General features: G+C 37.2%; 7 protein-coding genes and 1 long non-coding RNA gene across 11 annotated transcripts; 4 read left to right on the plus strand and 4 right to left on the minus strand.

Annotated features, from left to right (window-relative positions):
- Positions 1-1,066: 1,066 nt before the first annotated feature.
- Positions 1,067-1,763, plus strand: LOC108814681 (uncharacterized). 2 transcript variants are annotated; one of them, XR_001943684.2, is made up of 2 exons: positions 1,067-1,231; positions 1,309-1,763. It is a non-coding gene; the product is annotated as an uncharacterized LOC108814681 (long non-coding RNA). The 2 variants fall into 2 exon arrangements; XR_001943685.2 differs by having other exon boundaries at positions 1,313-1,763.
- Positions 1,764-3,327: 1,564 nt separating this feature from the next.
- On the plus strand, positions 3,328-5,520 carry LOC108846395 (bidirectional sugar transporter SWEET15). 3 transcript variants are annotated; one of them, XM_018619622.2, is made up of 6 exons: positions 3,328-3,468; positions 4,216-4,252; positions 4,378-4,588; positions 4,671-4,835; positions 4,923-5,042; positions 5,120-5,520. In XM_018619622.2, the coding sequence occupies exons 1-6, from the start codon at positions 3,417-3,419 to the stop codon at positions 5,408-5,410; spliced, it is 876 nt and encodes a 291-aa protein (XP_018475124.2). In that variant the 5' UTR covers positions 3,328-3,416; the 3' UTR covers positions 5,411-5,520. The 3 variants fall into 3 exon arrangements, with proteins under 3 accessions (XP_018475124.2, XP_056860966.1, XP_056860965.1); XM_057004986.1 differs by having other exon boundaries at positions 3,342-3,468; positions 4,928-5,042; positions 5,120-5,347; XM_057004985.1 differs by lacking the exon at positions 3,328-3,468 and adding an exon at positions 3,899-4,032.
- Positions 5,521-6,469: 949 nt separating this feature from the next.
- Positions 6,470-9,103, minus strand: LOC108844003 (serine/threonine-protein kinase PBS1). Its single transcript, XM_018617187.2, has 6 exons — positions 8,828-9,103; positions 8,596-8,753; positions 7,945-8,147; positions 7,681-7,870; positions 7,211-7,602; positions 6,470-7,129 (listed from the first exon to the last, which is right to left on the minus strand). The coding sequence occupies exons 2-6, from the start codon at positions 8,717-8,719 to the stop codon at positions 6,671-6,673; spliced, it is 1,368 nt and encodes a 455-aa protein (XP_018472689.1). The 5' UTR covers positions 8,720-8,753; positions 8,828-9,103; the 3' UTR covers positions 6,470-6,670.
- A 1,131-nt stretch (positions 9,104-10,234) lies between these two features.
- LOC108846704 (exocyst complex component EXO70B1) lies at positions 10,235-12,345 on the plus strand. Its single transcript, XM_018619907.2, has one exon. It carries the CDS (start codon positions 10,305-10,307, stop codon positions 12,183-12,185), a length of 1,881 nt encoding a protein of 626 aa, XP_018475409.2. The 5' UTR covers positions 10,235-10,304; the 3' UTR covers positions 12,186-12,345.
- Positions 12,346-14,429: 2,084 nt separating this feature from the next.
- On the minus strand, positions 14,430-15,854 carry LOC108845628 (putative F-box/kelch-repeat protein At3g17540). The gene has a single exon (XM_057005609.1). It carries the CDS (start codon positions 15,823-15,825, stop codon positions 14,680-14,682), a length of 1,146 nt encoding a protein of 381 aa, XP_056861589.1. The 5' UTR covers positions 15,826-15,854; the 3' UTR covers positions 14,430-14,679.
- Positions 15,855-16,904: 1,050 nt separating this feature from the next.
- LOC108846682 (photosynthetic NDH subunit of lumenal location 5, chloroplastic) lies at positions 16,905-18,924 on the plus strand. Its single transcript, XM_018619887.2, has 7 exons — positions 16,905-17,068; positions 17,165-17,368; positions 17,506-17,659; positions 17,739-17,827; positions 18,180-18,234; positions 18,391-18,476; positions 18,623-18,924. The coding sequence occupies exons 1-7, from the start codon at positions 17,045-17,047 to the stop codon at positions 18,779-18,781; spliced, it is 771 nt and encodes a 256-aa protein (XP_018475389.1). The 5' UTR covers positions 16,905-17,044; the 3' UTR covers positions 18,782-18,924.
- Positions 18,925-18,972: 48 nt separating this feature from the next.
- On the minus strand, positions 18,973-22,155 carry LOC108846680 (glucose-6-phosphate 1-dehydrogenase 2, chloroplastic). Its single transcript, XM_018619884.2, has 11 exons — positions 22,018-22,155; positions 21,689-21,894; positions 21,234-21,466; positions 21,058-21,152; positions 20,856-20,970; positions 20,566-20,771; positions 20,306-20,455; positions 20,105-20,225; positions 19,785-20,014; positions 19,495-19,695; positions 18,973-19,402 (listed from the first exon to the last, which is right to left on the minus strand). Exons 2-11 carry the CDS (start codon positions 21,870-21,872, stop codon positions 19,153-19,155), a joined length of 1,785 nt encoding a protein of 594 aa, XP_018475386.1. The 5' UTR covers positions 21,873-21,894; positions 22,018-22,155; the 3' UTR covers positions 18,973-19,152.
- A 144-nt stretch (positions 22,156-22,299) lies between these two features.
- LOC108846681 (uncharacterized) lies at positions 22,300-24,068 on the minus strand. The gene is given in 5 exon segments (XM_018619886.2): positions 22,300-22,659; positions 22,763-22,880; positions 22,971-23,211; positions 23,351-23,522; positions 23,525-24,068. Coding segments are annotated over 5 exon segments (1,068 nt in total). The 5' UTR covers positions 23,970-24,068; the 3' UTR covers positions 22,300-22,567.
- Positions 24,069-25,484: the final 1,416 nt, after the last annotated feature.

Here is a 25,484-nt window from a genome sequence, read left to right on the forward strand (position 1 = left end):
GAAGATTGAAAGCCATAATTAGCTACGAAAATAAATTGTGGACATATGTATCTTCAATTACCCACGACTTAATTCGTAGAATATCTAGCCACAACCAAAATCGTGGATATTCAAAGAAATTGAATTTTCAAAATTTAAACTCTATCTTTGAATGTCTACATTTAATCACAAACCTTTTAATATAAAACAACAAATAATATGGTAAAATAAAATCAAATAACAAATTTTGAAAAATAAATATAATAAAATTTTCTGTATTATAAAAAATAAGCATACTCTAAAAATTGATAATATATTTAATCGTAAAATTTAAATATTTAAGTATATACTATAAAATATAAAATATATAATATGTCAAGACCCAACATTTATGAGAAAATTGAAAAAAATCAGTTATAATCAATAAAATCAAACATTTATAATATATTTCCTCAAAATTATAAACCCTTAACCTAACCCTAATACCCTATTTCCAGACATACTACTGAAACTCAAAAATAAATTTTAATGTTGATTCAATATGCTAAGTTTCCAAATATATTTTTAAACTTAACTAATCCCAAACATTAAACCTAACATATAAATTTTCTTCCAAACCCTTCTGTACTTACAAACCCTAAACACTAAACTATAACTCTATACCCTAAATCACCAAACAAAATACCAAATATAATATTTTCAATTTAGAATAAGTTACAGATTTTGATTTTCCAAATTTTAATCTTATCTGTTACTCTGAATCTTAAACCATATAATCCAAACTCTAAACTAATAATTTATTTGAAGGTTAGATATATTATTAAAGGGTTAATGTTACCCTTAAACTTCAGTTCCACAAACAAAACAAGTAAAGCTTTGAAGATTAATTATTAAACGATGAAAAATGACTGAAAAGGTAAAATAATGGAATATTGTCATTGGTTGAATACTCAAACACACGGATCACTCTTTTCCACCATAGATACATTTTGATCCAACGACTCAGATCTTCTCTACGTCTTCTCCATTGTGTGTTTCTTTCTTCCCTTATCCTATTTTGAACCTTTCATTCTCTGTCTTTCCTATGTCATCTTATCCTAACTAGTAACCATTGTTTCTTTTTTTTCTTTACAGAATCAAATTTCTTTATTTGTATATGCAAAGCTTCCCATCTCATCTTTTAGAGATGTCATCACATCTGCAGTGGAATCCTTTCCGAGAGACTGCGGTGTACTGGCGGAGAAGAAATTAAGTAACAGCTATGGATTCTCTCTTTTCCTTTCTCTCTCTCTCTCTATTTGATTATGATATTTTTTTTTCTTGGTAAAGAAAGGTGGATGAGGCAGAAAAAGATGATGTTTGGTTGTGAAGAGGAACCTTGCTATCTCTCCTGGTCTCGTGATGCCTCTCAGCTTCAAGCCATCTGGATTTGTGGTGTTTGTTGACCTTCATGGCCTGCTCTGCATCCGGCTCGGCTCAAGAGAATCTTTCTGACCTGAGACAATGAGACATGCTTAAGAGAATCAAGATGTGGAAGCGTTACTATCGGACTTCTCTCCGCCAGTCGCAGTGCAGTAGTGGTGCTCCCAAGTCACAGGGTTGTGGTGGTGGTCGCTGTAAGTCCAATTGAAGAGGCGGCGGTGAAGATGTGGTTTATTTTTTTTTTTTTTAGATTTTTCTTTTGATGTGGTTTATTTTTGTAAACCAATTTAATTTGTAAACCAATTTAGTTTGTAAACCAAATTTAATTTATAAAACAAAAATTTCATTGGTAAAAAGAATAATTAGCTTGTAAACTAATTTAATATATAATTTTGTGATTTATATTTCTATATTTTAAAAATAAATATGTTTTAGCAACTATTTTTTTTGTTCAAAATATTAGCAACAATTTATAGTGTGACTTTTTGTGGCTAAAATAGCTACAAAATACTGTCTCCGCTATTTGTGGAAATTAGCCACGAAAATCGTTTGCAGCTATGTTGCAGAGAGACGGCCATAACTAGCAACGTTTTATCGATTGCCACAAGCTCATAGTTAACGAAAATTATTTGTGGCTATCTGTAGCTATAGGTCAAATAGCCACAAAAATAAGTCAATAGCCACAAATTATTTTGTAGCTATTTTCAGTTTTTCTTGTAGTGAATACATACAAATAATATTAAGAGAAATATACTTTAAAATAGTACTAAACTACATATTTATTTTAAAATAGCTCATAATTTTTTTTCTGAAAGGAAAAAATATATTTTAAATCATTAAATTTCGAATTTGATTGAAATAAAATATTAATTTTTTGGTAAAAAAAACACTCAATTTTTATTAACAAGTTATTTTAATCATAAACTTTTATTGACTATATCATTCTAGTTTTATCAGTAGTCAACATTTATAGTTGATTAATGTCATGTTTAAAATAATTTTTAAAATTGATGTTTTGACACAAATATAAATCAACATTTTCAACAATTGTGTGCTATTTGTCATAATTGTTTTTGTATTATGTAAAAGATTTGTTCAACAATTACATTTAGTTTGAATAATTTTGAAATAAATTAGCCAATACCTACAATCATATATAATCGTAAACTAGGTCTATATATTTAATAGATTTTATCACATAGTGAGGTGGAACATTTTGGATCGCCCAAATCAAATTATATGTATCTTTTTGTGATGGACCGAGAGGCCAAATCTAATCAACTAGTCTTCCGGTGACCTGACCATCCGCGTTAGTCAGATCCGGTTACTCGTAAAGGGAATTAGATATCCATGTTACCTAACCACAAATATGAATAATTTGGAAGGAAAGTTTCGAACCCACGATCCTTAGGATCTTTATGAGTCGCCTTGACCACCTGTTCATACCCTTGTGATTAAAAAGAAAAGAAAGATGAAAAGAAAATAATCTAGTGATGATTTCCAGTTTTCCACTATGTTGGTCGATGTTGGGTAGACTTTTGGGCACCGTTATATTCATGTTATAAAGTGCAAACTTACTATGGTAATCTGATTTTTGAAAGTTAATCAAAGAAGAAGCCGTGAAGGAAATGAAATTGTGGAAATGTACATGTGAGATGCGAGTGGGGAAGAAAAGGAGCAGAGAGTTTAGTGAATGAGAAAATGCAACGCTTCCTACTAATTTCTCCACTTGTCATGCAACCAGTCTGAGTTCGTTTCCCCCTTTCGATTCTTTTTTTTGAGCAACCCGATTCTTACTGTTATTTTATTCTACACGTCACACGCTTCAAATAATTCAAAATTTTAAAATTAAAATATTTTGAATATATGAATAGTTATTTTGGAGCTATATATAAACCACATTACACTCATTAGTTTCCTCCATAAAATAAATAGAAGTATCTTAGAGAGAGACAGAGAAAGAGCGAGAGGGAAAGAAAAGCTTTAGGGTTTCAAAAAAACTGAGACTCTTTAAAATGGGCGTCATGATCAATCACCATTTGCTCGCTATCATCTTCGGCATCTTAGGTAACGTTTTAATGATACATCCACAAAGACAAATCCTAGTTTGTTCCTCAGCAATTCTCTTTTTGCTCTCTAAGCTATTTTCTTTGGTCGATCGTTAATATATCTTAACTAGTCTTACCTGAATTATTAGAACGGGAATCTCTATAATAAAGAACTTACAGCAGCAACGATAATGTTGCAACCTCGTATCTACGATTCTGTTTTCAAAAATATGAGTATAAATAACCATGTGTACGGTTCCACTGTATTAGTATCCGTGAAATAAACAGAAATGTACTATATATATATAATTAAGAAACTAAATTTAAATGACGGAAAGTTTATCATGAACCACCTACTTCTTTTTTTAAGAAAGGTTTTCGTGAACCACCTACTTTTATATGTGTATATATATATATATATTTCTTACTTTGTTTCTAGATTTTTATTCATTAAAAACTAGACGAGTCATTTGGAATCATTATTGATCTTTTTTATCATGTATTAAAATCCCAAACTACCAAAAATATATCAATACGGAAGTTTTCAAATTGAAATCGTCACGAAATGTTGTTCATATACACGGTACGTGTAGTGAGGTTAATGCAGCAATTTAGTTTCGCGTTGAGGTTGGTTAGAGAACTTGGATTTTTTTTTTTTAGAGAACTTGGATTGATTCATTTACATTTACTCATGTCTCCACAAAACTAGAAGCTTTTTATTTCAATGAACTCATTTCTTTTATTGTTATATTTCACAAAATTACAGGAAACGCAATATCCTTCTGTGTATTCCTTGCTCCATTGTAAGTATACAACCATTTCTTTATACTATTAATTTATCGAGATTGGTTATGTGAAACAAAATAAATTATTAGAATTGTTAGCTACGAAAATGTTTTTCTGATTGTTGTTGTGATTTTTTTTGCAGGCCAACGTTTTACAGAATATACAAGAATAAGTCTACGGAAAGTTTCCAGTCACTACCGTACCAAGTGTCGCTATTTAGCTGCATGCTATGGCTCTATTACGCATTGATCAAGCAAGACGCCTTTCTCCTAATTACCATCAACTCCTTTGGCTGTGTCGTGGAGACTATCTACATTGCCTTGTTTTTCGCTTATGCCACCAGGGAAAAAAGGGTAATTTTCTTAAAATGTAGCTAAGCAGTAAGCATGGAGGATAATGAATCATACCTCTAAATTATTTTCTTATGCGTTGCAGATGGCAGCTATGAAGTTGTTCTTCACGATAAACGTTGCCTTCTTCTCGTTGATCCTAATGGTTACACATTTTGCGGTTAAAAACCCTAGCCTCCAAGTCTCTGTCATTGGTTGGATTTGTGTTGCCATTTCTGTTTCTGTTTTCGCTGCCCCTCTAACGATCGTGGTACCTAAGCGTTTTATTCACAACCTTAATTCAAAATATACTAAGACTTTGGTCTAAAATAATCTTGAAATGTTTTCCTTGTGAAAGGCCAGTGTGATAAAGACAAAGAGTGTGGAATTCATGCCTTTCACCCTCTCGTTCTTCCTCACCATAAGCGCCGTTATGTGGTTTGCTTATGGCGCATTCCTCCACGACATATGCATAGCTGTAAGCATTTATTTTCATACAATTTCATTTTGGTTAAAAAAGGTTCCTGAGATTTCGTTTTAATAATGATTTTGTAGATTCCAAATGTATTGGGATTCATACTAGGGATGCTACAAATGGTTTTGTATGGAGTATACAAAAACTCAGGGGTGAAAATTGATGATGAGAAAAAGATAAATTCATCAGACCAACAACTTAAGATTATTGTCGTGATGAGTCCATTAGGTGTGTCCGAAGTACACCCGGTTGACATCGCGGTAAAGCCACTCTCTGACGCTGTTCAACATGAAGATCCATCCAAACAGGATGAGCGGTCAATTGAAAACCGAAAGTGCCACGACGACACTATAATTGATGTACTTGCGTAAAGTTTTGTGTTTAAAATTTTATCTCTAAGTGAATAAAATTATCTTTGTAAGTAAGTTGAAACTATATGTACTCTTCCAAAATTCCGTATAATAAACCAAAAGTATAGCTAGATTATACTTCTACTAATAAACGTTTGCCCATGTTTTTCATGATTACATTTGTCTTAAAGATGTCAACGACAATTAGTAAACAAATTGTAGAAGACCACTGTCGACATAGTGCCCGATGATCTTGAGGATTAACAACTTCCTACAAAGTAATATTGTTTTGAGTCAACATAAGTGAAGTTAAAAGCCGAAACATGTGTGAACTGTATACAAAATTAAGCTATGAAACACTATATTATAAAAACAAATTAACTAGCCTCATGTACATAAATAGTTCAATGAATCTTAATAGTTTAATATTATATGATGAACATATTTTGAGTGATTTACAATTTGTTGCTGTACCATTTATAAAAGACTCATTTATTTGCAAACAAAAAGAATAGCATGATCAAATATTTGTTAATCAAGTTATATTTTAGACATAAACGACATAATCCGACGATTTACCAAAAAAAATTGTTAAAGAGCAAGTGATTGCGGTTTATGACAAATGATAACTATAATTTCTAAATTTCCGTAATTCTTAATCTACAGATATAAGAGAATCATATGTTAGTTGAAGTTGACTAATTTTTTCTTTCGTACTATAGTCTTTGTGTACTAAAAACCCTGAATATAAGGTAATAGAAAGTATCATTTTCACGAGAGTACTGTCAAAAGTAAGAAAAGGTCCCGACATAAAACTTGATAAGACCAACCATATACTCTTACAATCTCAATAGGTCATCCTTAAAATAATTGTCAGAATGCGAGGGCATGTGACCCACGTTGTTCAAAACTAAGCGAGTGTGTACATTAGCCACACCACATAACACTCGGAAGTAAAAGGAGTCTATCTAAAACACTAATCCTCATTTTTGGATCTTTGCAATTCAATCATCGACCAGACGTCAAGATTGCCACATGTAACACATCACAAAACTAGAAAATACTCTACACAAAGATACATGAACATCATCAACTCTCCAGAATCTTCAATTAGAGTTTTGTCATTAAATAGAGTCCCGCTTTGGCCCATGTCATAACATCACATATATAATAATGTACATCGTCAACTCTTTGTCACAATGTTTTTTTTTCTTTCTATGTTTCTGAAGAAATGTGAGTTTGAGAAATAAGAAAAAAAAAGGGTCAAGACCCAAACCGGTTCTAACCGGTGCCACTGCTCTCTGAAGTTCCTTGCTCACTCTGTCTTCGTTTCTCCCTCAAACTCTCTCCCCACATTTTAGCCTCCGCAACCGCACGCTCCCTATCAATGTCCCTGCTCAACATCCGAGCCGTCTCTCTCGGTGAATCATCCTTCTCAGAACCTTCTACATCAAACTTCCTCCCTGACCCTGAACCAGACCCACCTCCTTCATCGTTCCTTGTTGTTATCAACCTCCCACCTCCTCCTCTTTCATTCTTGTTTGGATCATAAGCTTGGTTCGCAAGATACGAGAGTGCAGTCACCACATCTCCTATCAGAGGACGCGTAGCCGCCTCCTCTTGTATGCACATTGAAGCCACAGACAATGCTTGATACAGTGCTCTTGTCGGAAACCTCCCCTTTAACTTAGGATCAGCCAGTTTCATAAACTTTCTCCTGTCGTTGAACAATGGACGAGCCTGTTTAACACCAGAAAAAACGACAGAATAAGAAACTGAACGAGGCACTAGTAAAACTAAGTTGATGATGATGTTATTTACCCAAGCCACTAGCTTCTGTTCACCATGAGGCAACTCAGTATCTATTGCTTTTCTACCGGTAATGAGCTCCAGAAACACCACACCGAAACTGTACACATCTGACTTTACCGTCAGCTGTCCGGTCATCGCGTACTCTGGAGCACAGTATCCATAAGTTCCCATGACTCTAGTGGAGACATGAGACTTATCTCCCGTCGGTCCGAGTTTAGCAAGTCCAAAATCAGAAAGCTTTGGGTGGAAACCTTCGCCCAGTAGAATGTTTGAGGACTTGAAATCTCTGTAGATAACCGGAGGGTTTGCTTTGTCATGTAGAAACTCCAAACCTCTGGCTGCACCAGCAGCTATCTTCATCCTTGTATTCCAATCCAAGCCCTCCTTATCCGGTGGAAGATCTGCCAAAATAGACAAGCAACTACAACTTAGAGTTTGACTAGATTAGATTAGAAGAAGGCAGGAGATTGATTTAGTACCGTGGAGGTGATCTTCCAATGATCCCAAGGGCATAAACTCGTAGACCAAGAGGCGTTGATCTCCATCAGCACAGTAACCAATGAGGTTGACTAAGTTGGGATGATGAAGAAGGCTGAGCATGAGAACCTCTACAAGAAACTCTCTGTTACCTTGTAAACCATCTCTGTCCAATTGTTTAACAGCAACAACCTGACAGAAAAGAAAAAAAAATACAGATAAGAGGTGATCAAGTAGCATGCATATACATTGTAGAGCTGTTGTACCTGACCGGTGGTTTCAAGCCTTCCTTTGTAAACACTTCCGAACCCACCTTCGCCTAAGAAAGTGTCGGGATGAAAGTTCATAGTTGCAGCGACGAGGTCACGGAAAGCAAATGTATGAGCAGAGATTTGTTGTCCGTCGCTTGGAAGAAGTAGCTCCGTTTTTAACCCTACCTTGCTCTTTGAGGTAAGCTGCTTCTCCCCACCTGAAACACATCACTAAGACCAATCAATTTTTAACAAAAGGGCATCAATCCTCATCCACAGTCCTATAGTCTCTAATACCAAACCTAAACACTCCAAAAACAAACCAACCTAGAAGCATAACTGAAATATAAACAAATGTAAAAGATCATGATCTTGATTACAGTAGGATTATGTGATCTTGATCCTTCTCTCCACAAAGCTAGAAACTTTACACTGAGGATGACGAACTTGGGCCTTCCCCACTCAGATTCAAACAAGTCAAACTAAAGCTAAGGAGCATGACATGACACTACTTTGTCTTTAGCCAAGTAAATTAAAATAAACAGTTAAAAAAGTCAGAACATGCGCAAAGCCTAACACATTTAACGGTGACTAGAGATCAATTCACGCTTGCCTAACAAGATTTCGAGAGCAAGTAACCATGAAGAGTAAAAAGAGAAGAGAAACCTGAAGGTAGTTTAGAAATGTTATTGGATACTGTCGGTTGTGAATGTTTCTGAGCCTTGGAGGATTCCTCAACTCGATTCAGCTTCTCACCTTCACTCGAATCGAAACACGAGAAACAACCCATCTCTTCTTCCACTCAAAGCTCTCCCTTTGAATTCCTATTCAGAAACCAATGAACATTTGAAGGAGTGGAGAAAAAAAAAAACGAAAAAGGCAGAAACTTTGGGTATACCCAGAAAGAAAGAAAGGAAGGGAATTGAGAATCCTCGGGGTATCGACTTTGTTCTCTGATTCGAAACTGGATAAAACGAATTGGAGTTTGAAAGAGAGAAAGAGCAGAGCGATGAAGCAGAGCTTCTTTAGTAGATCACGAGTGTCGTCACGCTATATCACCATTTGCAAAAGTTTAACAATGACGCGTTGTTGCGGAAACTCTGTAAACCTTTTTTATACTCTCGTTGACGGAGATTATCTTCCATTCAAGCAAATAAAACTTCTCTCTTTAGCTTTTTTTTTTTTAATAGTTCATCAGAAAAAACCTTTTTTTAATGTAAATATTTAATTGCAAGCTTTCTGGTATCCGGTGGCGGCGTTAGATCAGATTTTTCGGATTTTTGGATTTACACTCCTAGGTTCCATACTAAAATTTTTATTAGTACTTATCGGATTTGAGTAATAATATTTCAGGTTCGGTTCAAAATTGTATCACATTCTAAAACCTACAAGATATATTCGAATGTTTTTATATTTCAGATAGGATAATGAGTCATGTTTTTCGGCAGGTTCCTTTCGAACTTCTGGTTCCGAATTTTATGTCTAGGCCTAAGCTATTTGTCTGAGTCAAGAGTCAAGACACAGTTATTCTCAGATTTGTTTCCTCATTAACCACAGTGTAAAAACAGAATAAGATATTTTTATGTTTTTTTTGTTGTCTTTTTATGTGTGTGTTTCATACCTTTTATCACCGATAACTTTTTTTTTTAATCAATTTCCTTGCTACTAGTTATAAAAAAAAGCAAAGAAATGTTTCAAAAAATAGCAGTCGGTGGAACTTATATACATCAGTTTGAATGATTCGTATTGTACTATTTGGCATGACAAGAAATTTGGTTAGAACTAGATCGATAATTTGTTCTAAAACCTGCTGAGGATTGAAGTAAGTTCTGGGCCTGACGTGGTTATAGAAACTAGGAAGCATGGGCTTTAAGCATAATAGTATCATTAAGTTTTTGAGTCAACTTCTGTGATACCATAACATTTATCTGGTAGTCATGGTCCTGGCAATGGGAGTTGGAACTTGGAAGTTGCAAGATATTGGCTAAAATTACAAAACAAATGCCTCATTTTCAAGGTAGAGCAAGGCCCGACCGCCTTGAACTAAACTATACTTTTCAATTAAAATATAATAATACTTAGCCCAAATTTAAACTTAAAAATTGCTCAATCCCAACATTGAAAAATGAAAACCTTAAGTTTGGTCATATTGACAAAAAGTACGAAAATAAAATTAAAAAAGAGAGATCGTGAGACGCATAATCATTCCCCCGCTAGGTCAACGGACAATAGATCTCTAAAAAAAAAGAACCGCAGAAATTTAAGTAAAAATATATAACCAAAAAAAAAGAGAGAGAGAAAAAAAAGACAGAACACAGAAAAAAAGACAAGAAGAGAATTCAATTAGATAGGTTTTGTAATTTTTCCCGGCGAAAATGGAGAAACCTGAAAACCACGCAACGGAATCTGAAACTAATGCTCACAAACCCGACGATGAATCGGAACAACAATCGCATAATCCTACGGAGACGCCTGAATCAGAATCATCATCTTCCGAGCTCAGCCTCACCCAGGCTATGGAAGCGGTGGACGGTTTCATCCAATCACTCTCCTCCACGGATCCGTTATTAGAGATTCCTCCATCGGTGGAGCCGTTTCCGGAGACGGTCGATTCATTGGTGTCAAAGATGGAATCTTCCGGTCTGGGGCGTGACGAAACAGAGGACTCTGCTTTCATCCTCGCCGTTAACCGGATCTCGAAATCGGTTATGACGTTGAGAGAGCTCCGGTTAGATTCGACCCCGGTTTCCTCGTGGCTAAACCGGGCGAGCTCGGTTCAGAACCGCGCTGCGTCTCTCCTCGACGAAGAGTTTCGCCACCTCCTCGATCGTTCCAGAGAGAAGAAAAACAAGAACCACAACAACAACGCTGGTGACGTGTCGTCCGATTCGTCGACTCACGAAACGGACCGATGCGTCTTGCAAGAGGAAGACACCTTCCCGGACTTCCCGCCGGAATCGATCTCCACCCTGAAGAAGATCGCCGGAGCCATGATCTCCGCGGGCTACGAGGCGGAGTGCTGCATGTCGTACGAGATGTCGAGGCGGCACGCGTTCAAGGAGGAGCTGAGCGAGGTCGGGTTCGAAGGGATCAACGTGGAGGACGTGCTGAGGATCCCCTGGGAGTCTCTCGAGGGAGAGATCGCCAACTGGATCTCGATCGTCCGCCGCTGCTCCGCCGTGCTTTTCCCCGGGGAGCTATCTCTCTGCACCGCCGTCTTCCCCGATGCCGCCGCGACTAGGAAACGCCTCTTCACGGGCCTCGTCTCCGCCGTGACGATCCGTTTCCTGGATTTCTCGGGTGCCGTGGTGCTCACGAAACGATCCTCCGAGAAGCTTTTCAAGTTCCTTGACATGTACGAAACGCTGAGAGACTTGATCCCTGCGGTCGAGCAGTCTGATTCGGATCTGATCGAGGAGATTAAGCTGGCTCAGACCAGGCTGGGAGAAGCGGCGGTGACTATATTCGGAGAGCTTGAGAACTCGATCAAGACCGATCAGGGAAGGACAGCTGTCCCGAGCGGAGCTGTCCACCCGTTGACTCGTTACACCATGAACTACCTCAAGTACGCGTGCGAGTACAAAGACACTTTAGACCAAGTGTTCCAAACCGAACCCGAACCAGAGACCAAACCGAACCAACGAGAAGACGACGAGGAGTACAAAGTCTCGGCCTTCGCTAGACAAATGATAAAAGTGATGGAACTGCTCGACGCTAACCTAGAGGTTAAGTCAAGACTGTACAGAGACCCAGCGCTGAGATCCATATTCCTTATGAACAACGGGAGGTACATTCTACAAAAGATCAAAGGTTCCACAGAGATAAGAGACTTGATGGGACAAGCATGGACGAGGAAGAGATCAACGGAGCTTAGACAGTACCACAAGAGCTACCAGAGAGAGACTTGGGGGAAAGTGTTGCAGTGTATGAACCAAGAAGGGATACAGGTGAACGGGAAAGTTTCGAAGCCGGTTTTGAAAGAGAGGTTCAAGGTGTTCAATACTATGTTTGATGAGATACACAAGACGCAGAGTACTTGGATTGTGAGTGATGAGCAGATGCAGTCGGAGCTAAGGGTTTCGATCGCGGCGTTGGTGATTCCGGCTTATAGGTCTTTCTTTGGGAGGTATAAGCAGCATATTGATTCTGGGAGGCATAGTGATAAGTATGTTAAGTATCAGCCTGAAGATATTGAGACTTACATTGATGACTTGTTTGATGGGAATCCACCTTCTATGGCACGTAAGAGGACTTGAGAGAAAAAAAACAATGAGTGTGTGACATATGATCTGGTTCCCTTTTGCTTCTTCTTATTTTTCTTCTATGATTATTTTTCATTACGTTTCATGTTTATAGAACCGTTTCTTGATCTGAGACTACCATGGAAACTTTTTGTTACTTTCTTACTTACTGTTTTTATTTCTTTTAAAAGTTTGGGTTTTTTTCTATTGTTGACGACTTATGTTCTAAATTCCTGTTCTAAGAGGCTGTGACCGAAAATTGTTTAGAATTATCTAGGATTGAAGGTATGGAACTATCTTCCAAATATTCAAGTATGTTTAAATGATGATGATGATTTTGACATATGAAAGTTAATCTTGCGGTATTCTATGTATTACCGTATTACTAATATGTATTTTTATAGCAATAAAATGTTTTTTTTTTGATACTATAGCAACTACAGTGTTTAGTGATGTTGGAGAAACTTGGCTTTATTTATGCCACATACAAGCTTCAAAGGTTGTATATAGAGACAATAAATGTATACAAATGTGGCTTTATCAATATTTCAAAGCTTCCTAAGAGTGGAGTTAAGTAACATAATATCAATGCGTGATTTGTAGACTTCGATCCCAAGAAAGCAATTGACCCTTTAAGCAAATTCTATTAATACCTCGCATCAAGTCTAGAAAGGAAAACATATGTTAAGTTATTAATGTGTGTGGTTGGTTTACTTTACAGAAGATAAAGAATTGGTTTGAGTTAGAAAGTTTATATAAAAATAAATAATTGGGGTTTAGGGTTTAGCAAAACTGAAACACCATTGCAGTTCTGCACAATTGTCAAAATCTTCTCGGCCAGCCAAAATTGGTTTTATTTCACTAATGGATGGCATCCTTTTGATTTGTGTATAGTTGAGCACTCAAAATTACTTGATTAAGAATTTGGAAAACAACTGTACAGTGTTTCGGATAAAAATGTTAGTTGGTATTAAATATTATTTTTGAATTTTGATCTACATATATTAAAAGATAAATATATAGTGTTTTCATATCCGATCCAGATCTGCGATTTGCCCAGTAAATCCGGTTATTGTTATATAATCCGGTTTAAATTTAATAAAATTTTTCGTTAATTAAAAATCTGATAAAACTTGATAAAAATTTTAAAAAATTATCATTAACATGTGACCTAATCATGGTTGACCCATTAAAAACTCAGAGAAAATTAATAGCATTTCTAAAATTAAAATTTATAATACTTTGAAGTTGTATATAAAATTGAAAAAACTCTTAGATTGTAAATTTTTGTACTTTAAAGAATATTTTTACTATTAGAAAAAATGAAGATAATGATATTAGAGAGACCAAAAATTATTTATATGATAATATTAGTTTGGTTTTTATTTATATAATTTGAGGAATAATTTTAAAGATGTCAGATCGTATAAAAAATATTTCGAAATATTTAATTGTTATTATTGTGAACTAGGATATGATCCACGTTTTGAAAGCACATAATTGTTTTTGTTTAAGAAAATTATTAATCCGTCAATTTGTTCAATAATACGTGTAGATTTGGTATTTGGTTCTGTTCCAATTTTTTTTTTTGGTTTTTTGTTTAGTTCTGATTATGTTGGGGTTTTTGGTTTTTCGGTTCAATTTCACATTTTTAGACTTTTGGATAAAATAACATACGAGTTGGATAAGTTTAAATATTTCGGATAAAAAATAATAAGGTAACAGGTTTGTAAGTATATTTTAAAAATATTTATAATTTTAAAACTTAATATCTATATCAACTTTATTTTGGATAAAAAGTAATAGGGTAATAGGAAGTTGATAATAAGTCGCAAGTACCATGCATTCTTAGTAAGTTTGTAGCAAATATAGCCACATAATTAGTTACATTTTCCACGTTTATCTGTTGGGCTGAGAGGTTTCACAATGGAGATAACAATCATTAAACGATTTGATCAGGAGAAGAGACAGAGAAGAAGGGAAAGAGATCTTACCAAAGACAGTTCTTGGATCTTGGAATATTTCTGTACGAAGAGGGCAGAGAAACACTGAATAAACGAAACAAATTAGGGTTATTGGCTGTAGATTTTGATCATAAAAATGTTATAGTTGTATTGGCCTAATTTAACTATATAGGTCAACATATAAGAAGGGTGTCTTTTTAATAAGCCACAACTATTGTTCAATAAGTACAAAATGAAGTCATGGTAAATTTCAAATAGGATTTTAAATTAATATATAGATTAGATTTCTAGAATATAAAGTACAAGAAATCATCTAGCCAAAATCTTGAAGGATGCGTACAGTCAGATAGAGAAGGAGTTATGATGTATCCTAAAGCATATATTTATCACCATTACCCCAAAAAAAAAATGTATCACCCAGGCCACTACGGTAACGAGTTCTGGGTTTGATATTTGTCGTTTTACCAGTATATGGGTTCCAAACCACACGTCTCGTGTTTCCCTTATAACATTAAGGGCTAATCTCCATTTCTCTTCCCTCTTTTTTAAATGCAAACCAAGCTTGGAACATAAGTACTGACAAGTGGCGAGTTGGATCTAGATTCCTTTATAGTACCGCTATAAACTTGTTCAAGCATGTCCTCTCCAATAATGTAGACTATGGTCGTATAATTATCTCCCACTAAGTCTATATCACAACACAGCACTGCCACTTTATTCTCCTCGTCCAACAAGAAGCTTCTGAAATACATGCCAAAAAAGGTATCATCATCCACTTCCAAAACCAAGTCGCTTCTCCACGACAAGTCTTTATTAGCATCCTCATCAACTTTAGTGCTCACCCATATTCTCATCTCATATGACCTGACATATGACCTGACATCTGACTTGTCATAGATTTGTATCACCGAGAGCTTTTCATCCCTTACAACTGAAAGAACCGTCTGATCATAACGATAAAAAATCTGAAACGGAAGAGGGAGACGCACAAATCTCTCAGTCGTGAAATCAAACTTCATCATGAAATAACCACTTTCTTCATCTTTAGCGACCCAGTAAGTGTTTCCTTTCAAAGATACACCATCGCGAAACATGATGTAGTCAAGAGGAAAGGAATCAAGAACCCTCCAAGAATCATCAGATCTAAGCTCATAGATCTCACACCGAGGAACCCAGTCTTTCTGGTCTTCTTGATAATCAAAACACCTCAAGATTTTGTAGCTATGGCCAGAAGAAGAAGATCTGCTGTATCCTAGAGCATAGGTTTGGTTAGTCTCGAAACTAGTTCTTGCTTTGATATTCCTCGTTTGGCCAGTACATGGGTTCCAAACCACAAGTCTATCGTTTCCCAATGCAGAGCATAACATTAAACCATCGCAGTGAAATATATCTTTGAAGTCCAAATCTTCTGAACCCTTTAGACTTGTAAGTTTACCGGAGACCTCGATGGGTGTATTGACCCCGGTATTGTGGAGATCTCCGGCGACTGAAAAAACATCACCATGATTGGTCAGTAAAATCGACTCTCTTACACCTCTACCTAACTTCTTGTTCTTCGCCACGAACTTCGGATCTCTAAATAGAGCGTACCAACGCTTGCAAGTCGTTTTCAGTCTCGATAGAGATTTGGCCGGAACCCTAGAGAGTATCTCTGCTTCCATATCGTTTGGAAGATCGCTTATCATCGTCATTGTCTGTCTTCTCAACGAAGAAAGCTCCTCTATATATTTTTTTTTGAACACCAGCTCCTCTATATATATAAACGTAAGTGTTGGAGTTGTGATTAGGGCTAGGCGTTCGGGTACCCATTCGGGTTTCGGTTCAGTCCATTCGGGTTTTGGGATCAAAGATTTCAGCCCCATTCGGATATTTCTAAATTTTGGTTCGGGTTCGGTTCGGATCTTTGCAGGTTCAGTTTGGGTTCGGATAACCCATTTAAAATGTTTTTAAATTTTCAAAATTCATTATATACTTTAAATTTTCAAAATCTATAAGAAAGATAATATATTACATATAAATTTTCATAACATATATGTCAAAATACCTTAATTTAACATATAAATTGGTTTTCTTTGAATATTTGGATAAAGAATCAATAGATATTTAACTATTTTGGTGTTTTCAGTATACTTTAGCTATTTTAAACATTTACTTTTGACTATCTACATATATTTTCCAAGTATTTTGGAAAACTTAAAGGTATCTTATATATTTTTAATATTTTAATATACATTATATATAAAATAATGTATATATTTAAGTATATAAATTTATTTCGGATACATTCGGGTATCCAAAATATTTAGGTTCGGATCGGGTTCGGTTTCGGTTCTTTAAATACCGAAATTTTGAATCCATTCGGATATTTAATCAATTTTAGTTCGGATTCGGTGCTACTTTTTCGGATCGGGTTCGGTTCGGTTTTTCGGGTTCGGATTTTTTGTCCAGTCCTAATTGTGATGTCGTCGTCGGTATAATACTTCTCTGAGAATCAATATTTAGATATATATATATATATATATATATATATATATATATATATATATATATATACTTATATAGAATTTATCCTTTAGCATATTTTAGAAAACTTAAATAAGGAAAATCTGTGTTACAAAAAAAATAATAAGGAAAATCTAACAATTTCCATTTAACAGAAAAGTTAATTTCTTTTTTTCTTTGTCCAAGTTAATTATATTTCTATTTCCTGTTTTATTTCTTAGCGATCAAACTAACCCTAAGACTGGGCCGTTCATGATTAGAGCCCAAGTAAGCAGACAGTGGCCCAACAGTGATTTATGTGGACTATAATATATTTTATCAAACAGATTGATTTCTTCTGTTACCTTTCACTCACATCACATCAGCTAGCTACCGAGCAAGAGGAGTCCGTTTTTTAGCTCCCTGGCCATGGCGACCTTCTCGATGACTCTGGTTCGTTTACCTTTCTCTCTTTCTCTTCCGTTTTTTTTTTTTTTAATAATAATAGTATTCCTCTCATGCTTATCTTTCTTGTATCCTCATCCTCAGTCAAATCCGAGGTCGTTCTCAGCTTCTCCACGAAGACTTTCTCCAATCAACACCTCTTCTACCACTTTCCGATTGAATTTGAACGCCAAGTCTACCTTCGACTCCATCAAGTTCCCGTCTTTAACCGCCTCATCGCTCCTCCTTCATACATCTTCTTCCACCAGAAGCAACCGCCGCTGCTTATCTGTTCAATCCAGTGCTGAGGTCATTTTATTAGAAAAAGAGACTGACTTGGAGTTGAATTTGAGCCAATTACTCTAGGGTTTTCACTAGATTTAAGAAAAGTTTGGCCTTTGGATTTGATTTTCTGTTATTTTTTTTTTTTTGGTATGTATTTACAGCCTTTAGCAGAGCCGCAATCGAAGATAACGCACAAGGTGTATTTCGATATAAGTGTTGGGAACCCAGTGGGGAAATTAGCTGGGAGGATTGTGATTGGTTTGTTTGGTGATGACGTTCCCCAAACTGTTGAGAACTTCCGTGCTCTTTGTACTGGTAATGTTCCCTTCCTTTTTTTTGCACAAGTTGTGGTTAGTGTTGTGAAAAGGTTTAATCATATGTTTGCTCAAATCAGGTGAGAAGGGTTTTGGATACAAGGGTTCAACTTTCCACCGTGTCATCAGAGATTTCATGATTCAGGGTGGAGACTTTGACAAGGGCAATGTGAGAGCGCTTTCTGACTCAATCCTTGACCGCCATGGTCTTCTCTAGTTTTGTTTTGTTAGCTTCATTTTGTGTTTCTATCTTTCTACTTGGTTTGTTCTTTTGAAGGAAACACTCTTCACAACCTTTTTGTAGGCTTTTGTTTTTCTCTATAAGTAATACCTGGACTGAACACACATAGTTGCGGTAGGAAAAGTGTTCTTGGATATTAAGCTAGCTGAGGCTCTCTCTCTCCTGCATATGCATCAACCAATTATATTGTTTTTATTCTGTTTCTGCATCAGTTACTACTGTATGTTCCTTCTTGTAACTAGTTTCAGTATAATGATATAGAAGTCTAATTCATGAGCAGGGAACTGGAGGTAAAAGTGTATATGGCCGGACATTCAAGGATGAGAATTTCAATTGTAAGTCTATCCTTATCTCTTGTGCACTCTAGCAAATCTAAACTTGTCAGTTGTCATGCATTTCCGTATTCTATTTTTATTGACATGATTATGGAACACACACCTTCCATTTTATTAAATTTAATGAAAGTAATTATGTGAAATATACACTTGCAGTATCCCATGTCGGACCAGGAGTTGTGAGTATGGCAAATGCTGGCCCTAATACAAATGGAAGTCAGTTCTTCATCTGCACTGTTAAGGTTAAAGTTACATATATCCTCCCTCTATTATATCATATACATACCAATTATACAACCTAGAGATAACACTGGATTTACATTGAAATGAAGAACCAGCCAAGTTTTTGTTGCTAAAGCTGAGTCATATATCAATTTAATATGAACAGACGTCATGGTTGGACGGGAGGCATGTGGTGTTCGGGCAAGTTATAGAAGGAATGGATGTGGTGAGGCTTATAGAGGAACAAGAGACGGACAGAGGCGACCGTCCCAGGAAGAAAGTGATCATTGCAGACTGTGGTCAACTTCCAATGTCTGAAGCTTAAGTAACAACACATCTAGATCCCAAAACCTTTTGACAATGAGATGGAGTTGTATTATGCGGTTGCATTTTTACACGCTTTCTTTCTTTTGTGAAATGGATTCAAGTCTCTTTATAATAAGATCAATCTCAGTCTGTTCTTTGTGATTCTTTCCTTGCTAATGACGCAAGTAGTAGCAATTGCAGAAGGACTAATGAATCAAAACAGAGCTTCATGCTGCTATTATTAAATGGTACAGAGCCAAATGCATCAATTCTTCAAAAGCACATTTGTAAAAACAAAGAAAACAGAGACGTAGAAAAAAGCTTGATTCCTACACAAATCTATACCAAAGGTATATGACAACACAAAACAAATCTTTCGATGAGACTCTTTTACTGGTCAAGACTCATGTCACCCCATTGAACCTTGTGCTTAGCAGCTAGATAATGAGCACCTACTGGACCACGACTCCCATAAGGATAGTACTCAGGGATTCTCCTCTTCTCTTCAATCTCCTTAAGCAACGGAGTGAATAGTGACCAAGCTGCATCAAGCTCGTCACTTCTTATGAACAACCTTCTTTCTCCTTCTATTGCATCCAGCAGAAGCCTCTCATATGCATCTGGTATCTCCTTTGAATACCTGAGGGGGCAAAAAAGAGTTCAAAAGTTAAACATCAGTTATTACTAGAGCAAAAAAATTCATATTCCATTACTAAACTCACACTCACTTACCTTGCGGAATACAGCAGGTTCAAGTTACTGCGATCTAGTCTCATTCCTAAACCAGGGACCTTATTGTTTATTTTCAAATAGATTGCTTCATCGGGCTGAACACGGATCACAAGCTCGTTTGTCGCATTATCAAGATCACAACCAGTGTTCCTGTTATACAAATTCCCCGGAACATGCCTGAACTGCACCCTTATCTCTGCCCTGTATAAATATATATATGTACTCTTGTTACCTACAAGAGTCGATATGCAAAAAGATTCATAAGTTTTGAAGTTTATATGCAAAACTACCTCCTGGTGTGTAGCGCTTTGCCAGCTTTCATCAGAAAAGGCACACCGTCCCATCTTGCATTATCAATGAAAAGAGCAGCAGCTGCAAACGTCGGAGTCTGACTGTCTTTCGGTACAGTTTTATCATCCGTGTAGCCTGGATACGTTACTCCTCCCTTGGTGTGGCTCTTGTACTGTCCTATCACCACATCTTCCATTTGAATTGGCCTCATTGAACGTAGAACCTTAACCTGGATTGGGAGAACAATCTATTCATAATCTTGAACCAACACACAACTTATAAAAAAGGGGATAAAAGTAAAAAAAAAAAAGAATCAAACCTTTTCATTTCTGATATCCTCTGCATCTAGACTGACAGGTGTTTCCATGGCAAAGAGTGCTAAGATTTGAAGCAGATGATTCTGCATTATATCTCTTATGATTCCGTAGTGGTCAAAGTACCTGAAATCAAATACAAAACATAAAAGCTTTCAGTTCAATACAGAAAGAGATCTTAACAGCAGAGATGAGTTTATTATTACCCTCCACGTCCTTCGGTGCCAAAGTCCTCAGAAAATATGAACTGCACGTTCCTTATGTACTGCCTTGACCATAGAGGCTCAAATATAAGGTTCGAGAATCTAAGAACAGATAAGTTCTCGACCAGCTCCTTTCCTAGGTAATGGTCTATCCTGTAAGAAGAAGAACACACAAATGTACTCATCATATCAGAGCCAAGAGCCATCCAAAACATTACAAACAAGAAAGCTAAAAAAAAGTGCAATTATCTTCCCTCCCCCACCTAAAGATTTGATCTTCCTCCAGATACTGCTTGAGGGATTTGGTTAAAGCAGCAGAGGTTTCAGAATCTCGGCCAAAAGGTTTCTCAACGATGACTCTAGTCCAGCCGTTGACAGATGAGGCCGAAGAGCTTGCACATTTCACAGCGTCTACAAATATATTTGGAGGGATGGAGAGATAAAAGAGACGGTTTGAGATTCTTCCAGCCTGCAGAGAGAACAGAGAAATGATTAACTAAGTACACACCTAATAAACGGAACCAGACTAGTGTAAGCAAATGCAAACATATACCTCATGGTCCTTGAGCTTCTTGTCTAATTCAGTAAAATGTTCCTGAGAATCATACTGTCCAGAATGGTAAAAACATCTCTTGAGAAACTCTTCCATCTTCTCACCACAGTTTGCCCTGAGATCAAGATGGAACTATAATCTTCAACAAACTATCTCCAAGTAAAAAAACAGAAACATGAAGATGGAAACATAAGGACCTCACCTTTTATCAATCCTGCAGGTCAGAGTTTTGCTGACCATGTTTCTAAGTTCAACATCTGTCATCTTACTCCTAGAGTAACCGTATATTGTAAAATGCTGTAGACAGCAACAACAACAATTGTCAGAACCATTAGGCTTTGTTTGGTATGCAAAACACACAGAGAATCAAGATTCTACCTCGGGAAGACAGTCTTCATAGTAAAGTGCGAAAAGAGCAGGGAAGATCTTCTTCTTGGCAAGATCACCAGAGGCTCCAACCACCGTGATACTAACAGTCGACTGGTTCTGACCATCAGATTCTGATCCAACCTTGGCTGCTTCTTCAGATAGAACTGATAACACCTCCTCTTTCAATCCCTTTAGAGATGACTTACTACTCTCTGTTGAATCTGAATTGGTAACTATTGCACCTAAGAAAACCAATAAAAATGTCACAGCAAGTCCCTTTCATACTGATGTGAACATTTTCATTTGATTTAAAGATACACCTAACGATTACAAGAGAAGTGAAAGTTCCAATCTTTCACAAATTCAATTTATTTATACACCTAATGATTACATGAGAATTGAAACTTTCAATTTTTTTCCAGTTATTACGCTTGTTTTAAGGAGGAAGGGAATCAAAAACTAACCATCTTGCATAATGACAGAACTACGACCAAACTTCCTCTGGAATCTAACACAGAGCTCATCAGCTTTAAGTCCTTTAGGAGAAGCAGAGAGGAACGAGAGTGATCGATGTCTGATACCGTTAACCGGTGAGAAAGCCACAGAATAACCGGAAGGATAGGTGAGGGAGGAAGACAGAGACGCCATCGTCAAACGTACTACTACTATACTACAGAGAGAGACACAAAGGAGGAGTCAGGCTAATGGATTTAAGCTAATTGAGAATGTTTTTGATTTTTAAAGAAAGAACATAAGAAACATCGAAAGGGCATTTCTGCAAATAATAAGAAACCTTTTGAGATCGCCCAAAGGTTCCACACACCAACTACTGTTAATGGGTATGGCAACGTGAAGGGCGTCTCGTCTGCACAAAATAATATTCAATTCAACCAAACACCCCCACAAAGTGGAAGGGACTTTCACTTTCTCTTCCTTTCTCTTTTTGTTTTGTTCCATATCAAGAGATCATGTCCGAATATTATACGTTTCTAAAAAAAGATGCTCTTTTTTTTTTGGGAATAGTCAAATCAAAACTGCTCAAGAAAACTTGTGTTTTACAACACTTGCAAAAAAAAAGACAAAGACTTTTCGTTTTCATTCCCTCAATAACGAACAAACGATGACAATCAAATTACTCTCTCTATCAAAAAACACTACTACAAATGTGGGAAGAAGAAGAAGAAGAAGCTTTTTAACTCAGCAGGCCAATAGCCTGCACATAAAAACAAAATTTAAATCTCTCTAAAAACATGATTCTCTTTCTACCAACAACAACAACAACAACAAAACTCTCTACCAAAAACCCTCCAACAAAACTGTGGTGTCTTTCAAGGAGCTCAAAATCACAGAACGAGGGCGACTTTCTCATGAGATATCATCGGAGATGCGTTTGCTATTAAAGGCTCGTAATGATCTGCTCCACCACCACACCAACCTGGAAAAAAACGAGCATAGACGATTGATCTCATTAATCTACCAAATTGCATCTGAAAGAGAAGTAAAGAATCTTATCAAATGGTATTTGTTATTATTTATACCTGTCCCTTTCATGAATAGAAAGAGTGGAGACTCGATTATCTCACTTCTTGGCTTGTGAGGAAGGAAGAACACACAGTTCTCTTCATCCACCATCCCATCTGATCCATGCGCTTGCACCTATGACAGATACCAAACCTCACAACTGTTACTCTTCGTGTGATTTGCAACACGAAAACTCGATAAGACATTACATGTAAATCTACTCACCACATAGATTTCTCGTTTGAACTCTGTGGCGAGACATTCAATTGCAATGTCATCCCCAAAAGCTGCTGCATGTCCTTGCCGGTTCTCATCTACAGACAACAAACCGTCTTCAGTATACTGCAAGGTGATGATGTCATGCTCATCTTCCGATGATCCTGATATCGACATGTACTTGGCCCAACTAGGCCCATCGTTCACCGGTAGACATCTCTCCCTGTAGATTGACTCTGCAGCCGTTTCTCTGCAATGAACAAAACCACAAAACAAATGCATTCAGACAAGACATAAGCTTTAATACAAAAGATCCATTCCCGACAGCATTCGCGATGAAACAAAGACCAGATCTGAGTTACTGTAAGAAAATAACCAAAAGGAAGTACCTTTGCATTCCGATTTGCATGAGCTCCTCAACGGCGGAATCTAGGCTCTCACGCTCGTCCTTCTTAGCGAGCAGCTTCTCCTCCTGAACGATATGAATCCCCCACCCAGCCTTCAGATCCGGCGAGTACATATGCCTAATCGCCTCCGCGATAGCCTCCTTCTCCTCCTCCCCGCGGATCCGAAATCCTCCAGGAACCTCCTCACCGTGCGCCGCCTTAGGTCCCGAGCGTCGATCCCACGCGGCCCCAAGGCCTTCTGCGACGCCGTGAAGAGGCAGTTCCCGTCGGAGGAGACCTCTCCGCCGTGGGAGAGGCGGAAAACGACGGGAGGCGACGAGGTCTGTCCTTTCCCGCCGGGATGCTTCCACAGAACGCCCATCGCGTGGAGACGCTGGAGATGCCGTCTCTGCTGCTCCTCGAGACCGTAAACCTCGTCCCACGCGGTTGTTGCGGCGGCGGACATGGTTTTCTCCGCCGCTTCGACAGCGGCGGCTGCGGTGGATTGGTCGACGAGATCCACGTCGGAGAGGGGTACGGAGGCTGTCGGCGGTTCTCTCCATTGAACGTTCTGTGACGGAGATTGCAATGTCGCCGTTGAATCGCAGAGAAGCTTTCCCATTCTTACAGATTTGTGAGAGAGAGAGAGAGAGAGAGAGAGAGAGAGAGGTTTGTCTCAACGGCTAGATTAAGGGATGTAAGAAAATGCGTTTGTTGGAGTTAACGGTCAGATCTGTTAAAGACTATAACGCGGGAGAGGAGAGCGACACGTGTCGTAATCATAGTGGTTTCTCAAGCGCTCTGACTAACGAATGGCTGAGGTTTGACCGCGCTATGGTGGACCACGCCACTCCGAAACTGCAACCTACCCTTTTTTATTACTGGCATTTTATTTTGAAATAATGTTTATTCGATTTTAATCCTCTCTAGTTGCCTTATTTGTTAATTTGTCCCCCTAGCTGTCGTTATTAGCTGGCGCACACATGATGTCTTTTTCTTGGTAGAGTACCAATTATAGTTCGCCACATCAGCTTTTGTAAGGGGTTTGACCAATGAAAGAGCTTGGTCACACGTATGAATGTGTCAGGGATGGGGCTATATACGAAAGGCACTGCGCCCACAGGTGTGTATTTGTCTTGGACGGCGTGAACAATGTCATCGATCGTGCATTAAAATTAACGGAATTGTGTTTTTTCTTTCCCATGTAACGGCTAGAAAAGGGTAAATATTTGCTTTCGCATTGGCGTGTGTGTAATAATAACCTTCGTAGCCAAGGACGTTCATTGAATGTTGTGGTAATAAAAAGAAAATGATCTTACCAATGTATTTTGTCCTTATCTTTTTTAGTTGTAGAGAATATTGAAATTGAAATTTTGTAACAATTACTATAATTTTTAGTTTTTATATGTATTTTAACATGAAACATTTGAGGTGACTATTTAACTTGAAAATAGTTAATTAAATCCGGTGTTTGTATGTCGCAATAGTTAAAGACAATGGCAAGATTTTCCGGCAAAAATAATTAGAACACGGGAAACAGACTCAATATGTCAAAAGAATAATGTAAGTGCTCCTTGAATCTTTAGACTGTGTTGCATTTTACTCCCCCAGAAAAGGGAGCTGTGAGTCTGTGACCCCATAAAAAAGGCTTTGGTTGCACTTTGTTCATGAGACAATGCAGTGATAGATGGGCCAACACAAATGTTCAGAAATCAGATTAAGATAGGTTTGTGTTGGAAAGCCCATATATAGATGGGCCTTTATGCCCGGATAACCCAGGTAAACTCAAATCCCTCCGAATCTTAAAAGCGTAAAGTGCTTTCAAAGATAAAAGAGAATATTTGAAAAGACAAACTAATCATTAGGAGTAGCTATGAATTATTTTAGAATCTTGTAAGGTAAAGCAAAAACAGTTCACACATTTATTTAGCAAGGAACAGAGAACTTATTATAACTACCATACCATATATCAACATAATTTTTCGTTCTTGAGGTTCAATATCAACTTATATATGTTCGATATCCACCACTCCAAGTACAAAAAGTAAACAGTTCTGTAGTACTAATAAATTTTTATCTTCTCCATCTCTATCTAGAGAATGCGACGAAACAGAAGACAAAAGCATCGAAAGAATAA

Source organism: Raphanus sativus, chromosome 3 (genome assembly GCF_000801105.2).
Source record: "Raphanus sativus cultivar WK10039 chromosome 3, ASM80110v3, whole genome shotgun sequence".
Lineage (NCBI taxonomy): Eukaryota > Viridiplantae > Streptophyta > Magnoliopsida > Brassicales > Brassicaceae > Raphanus > Raphanus sativus.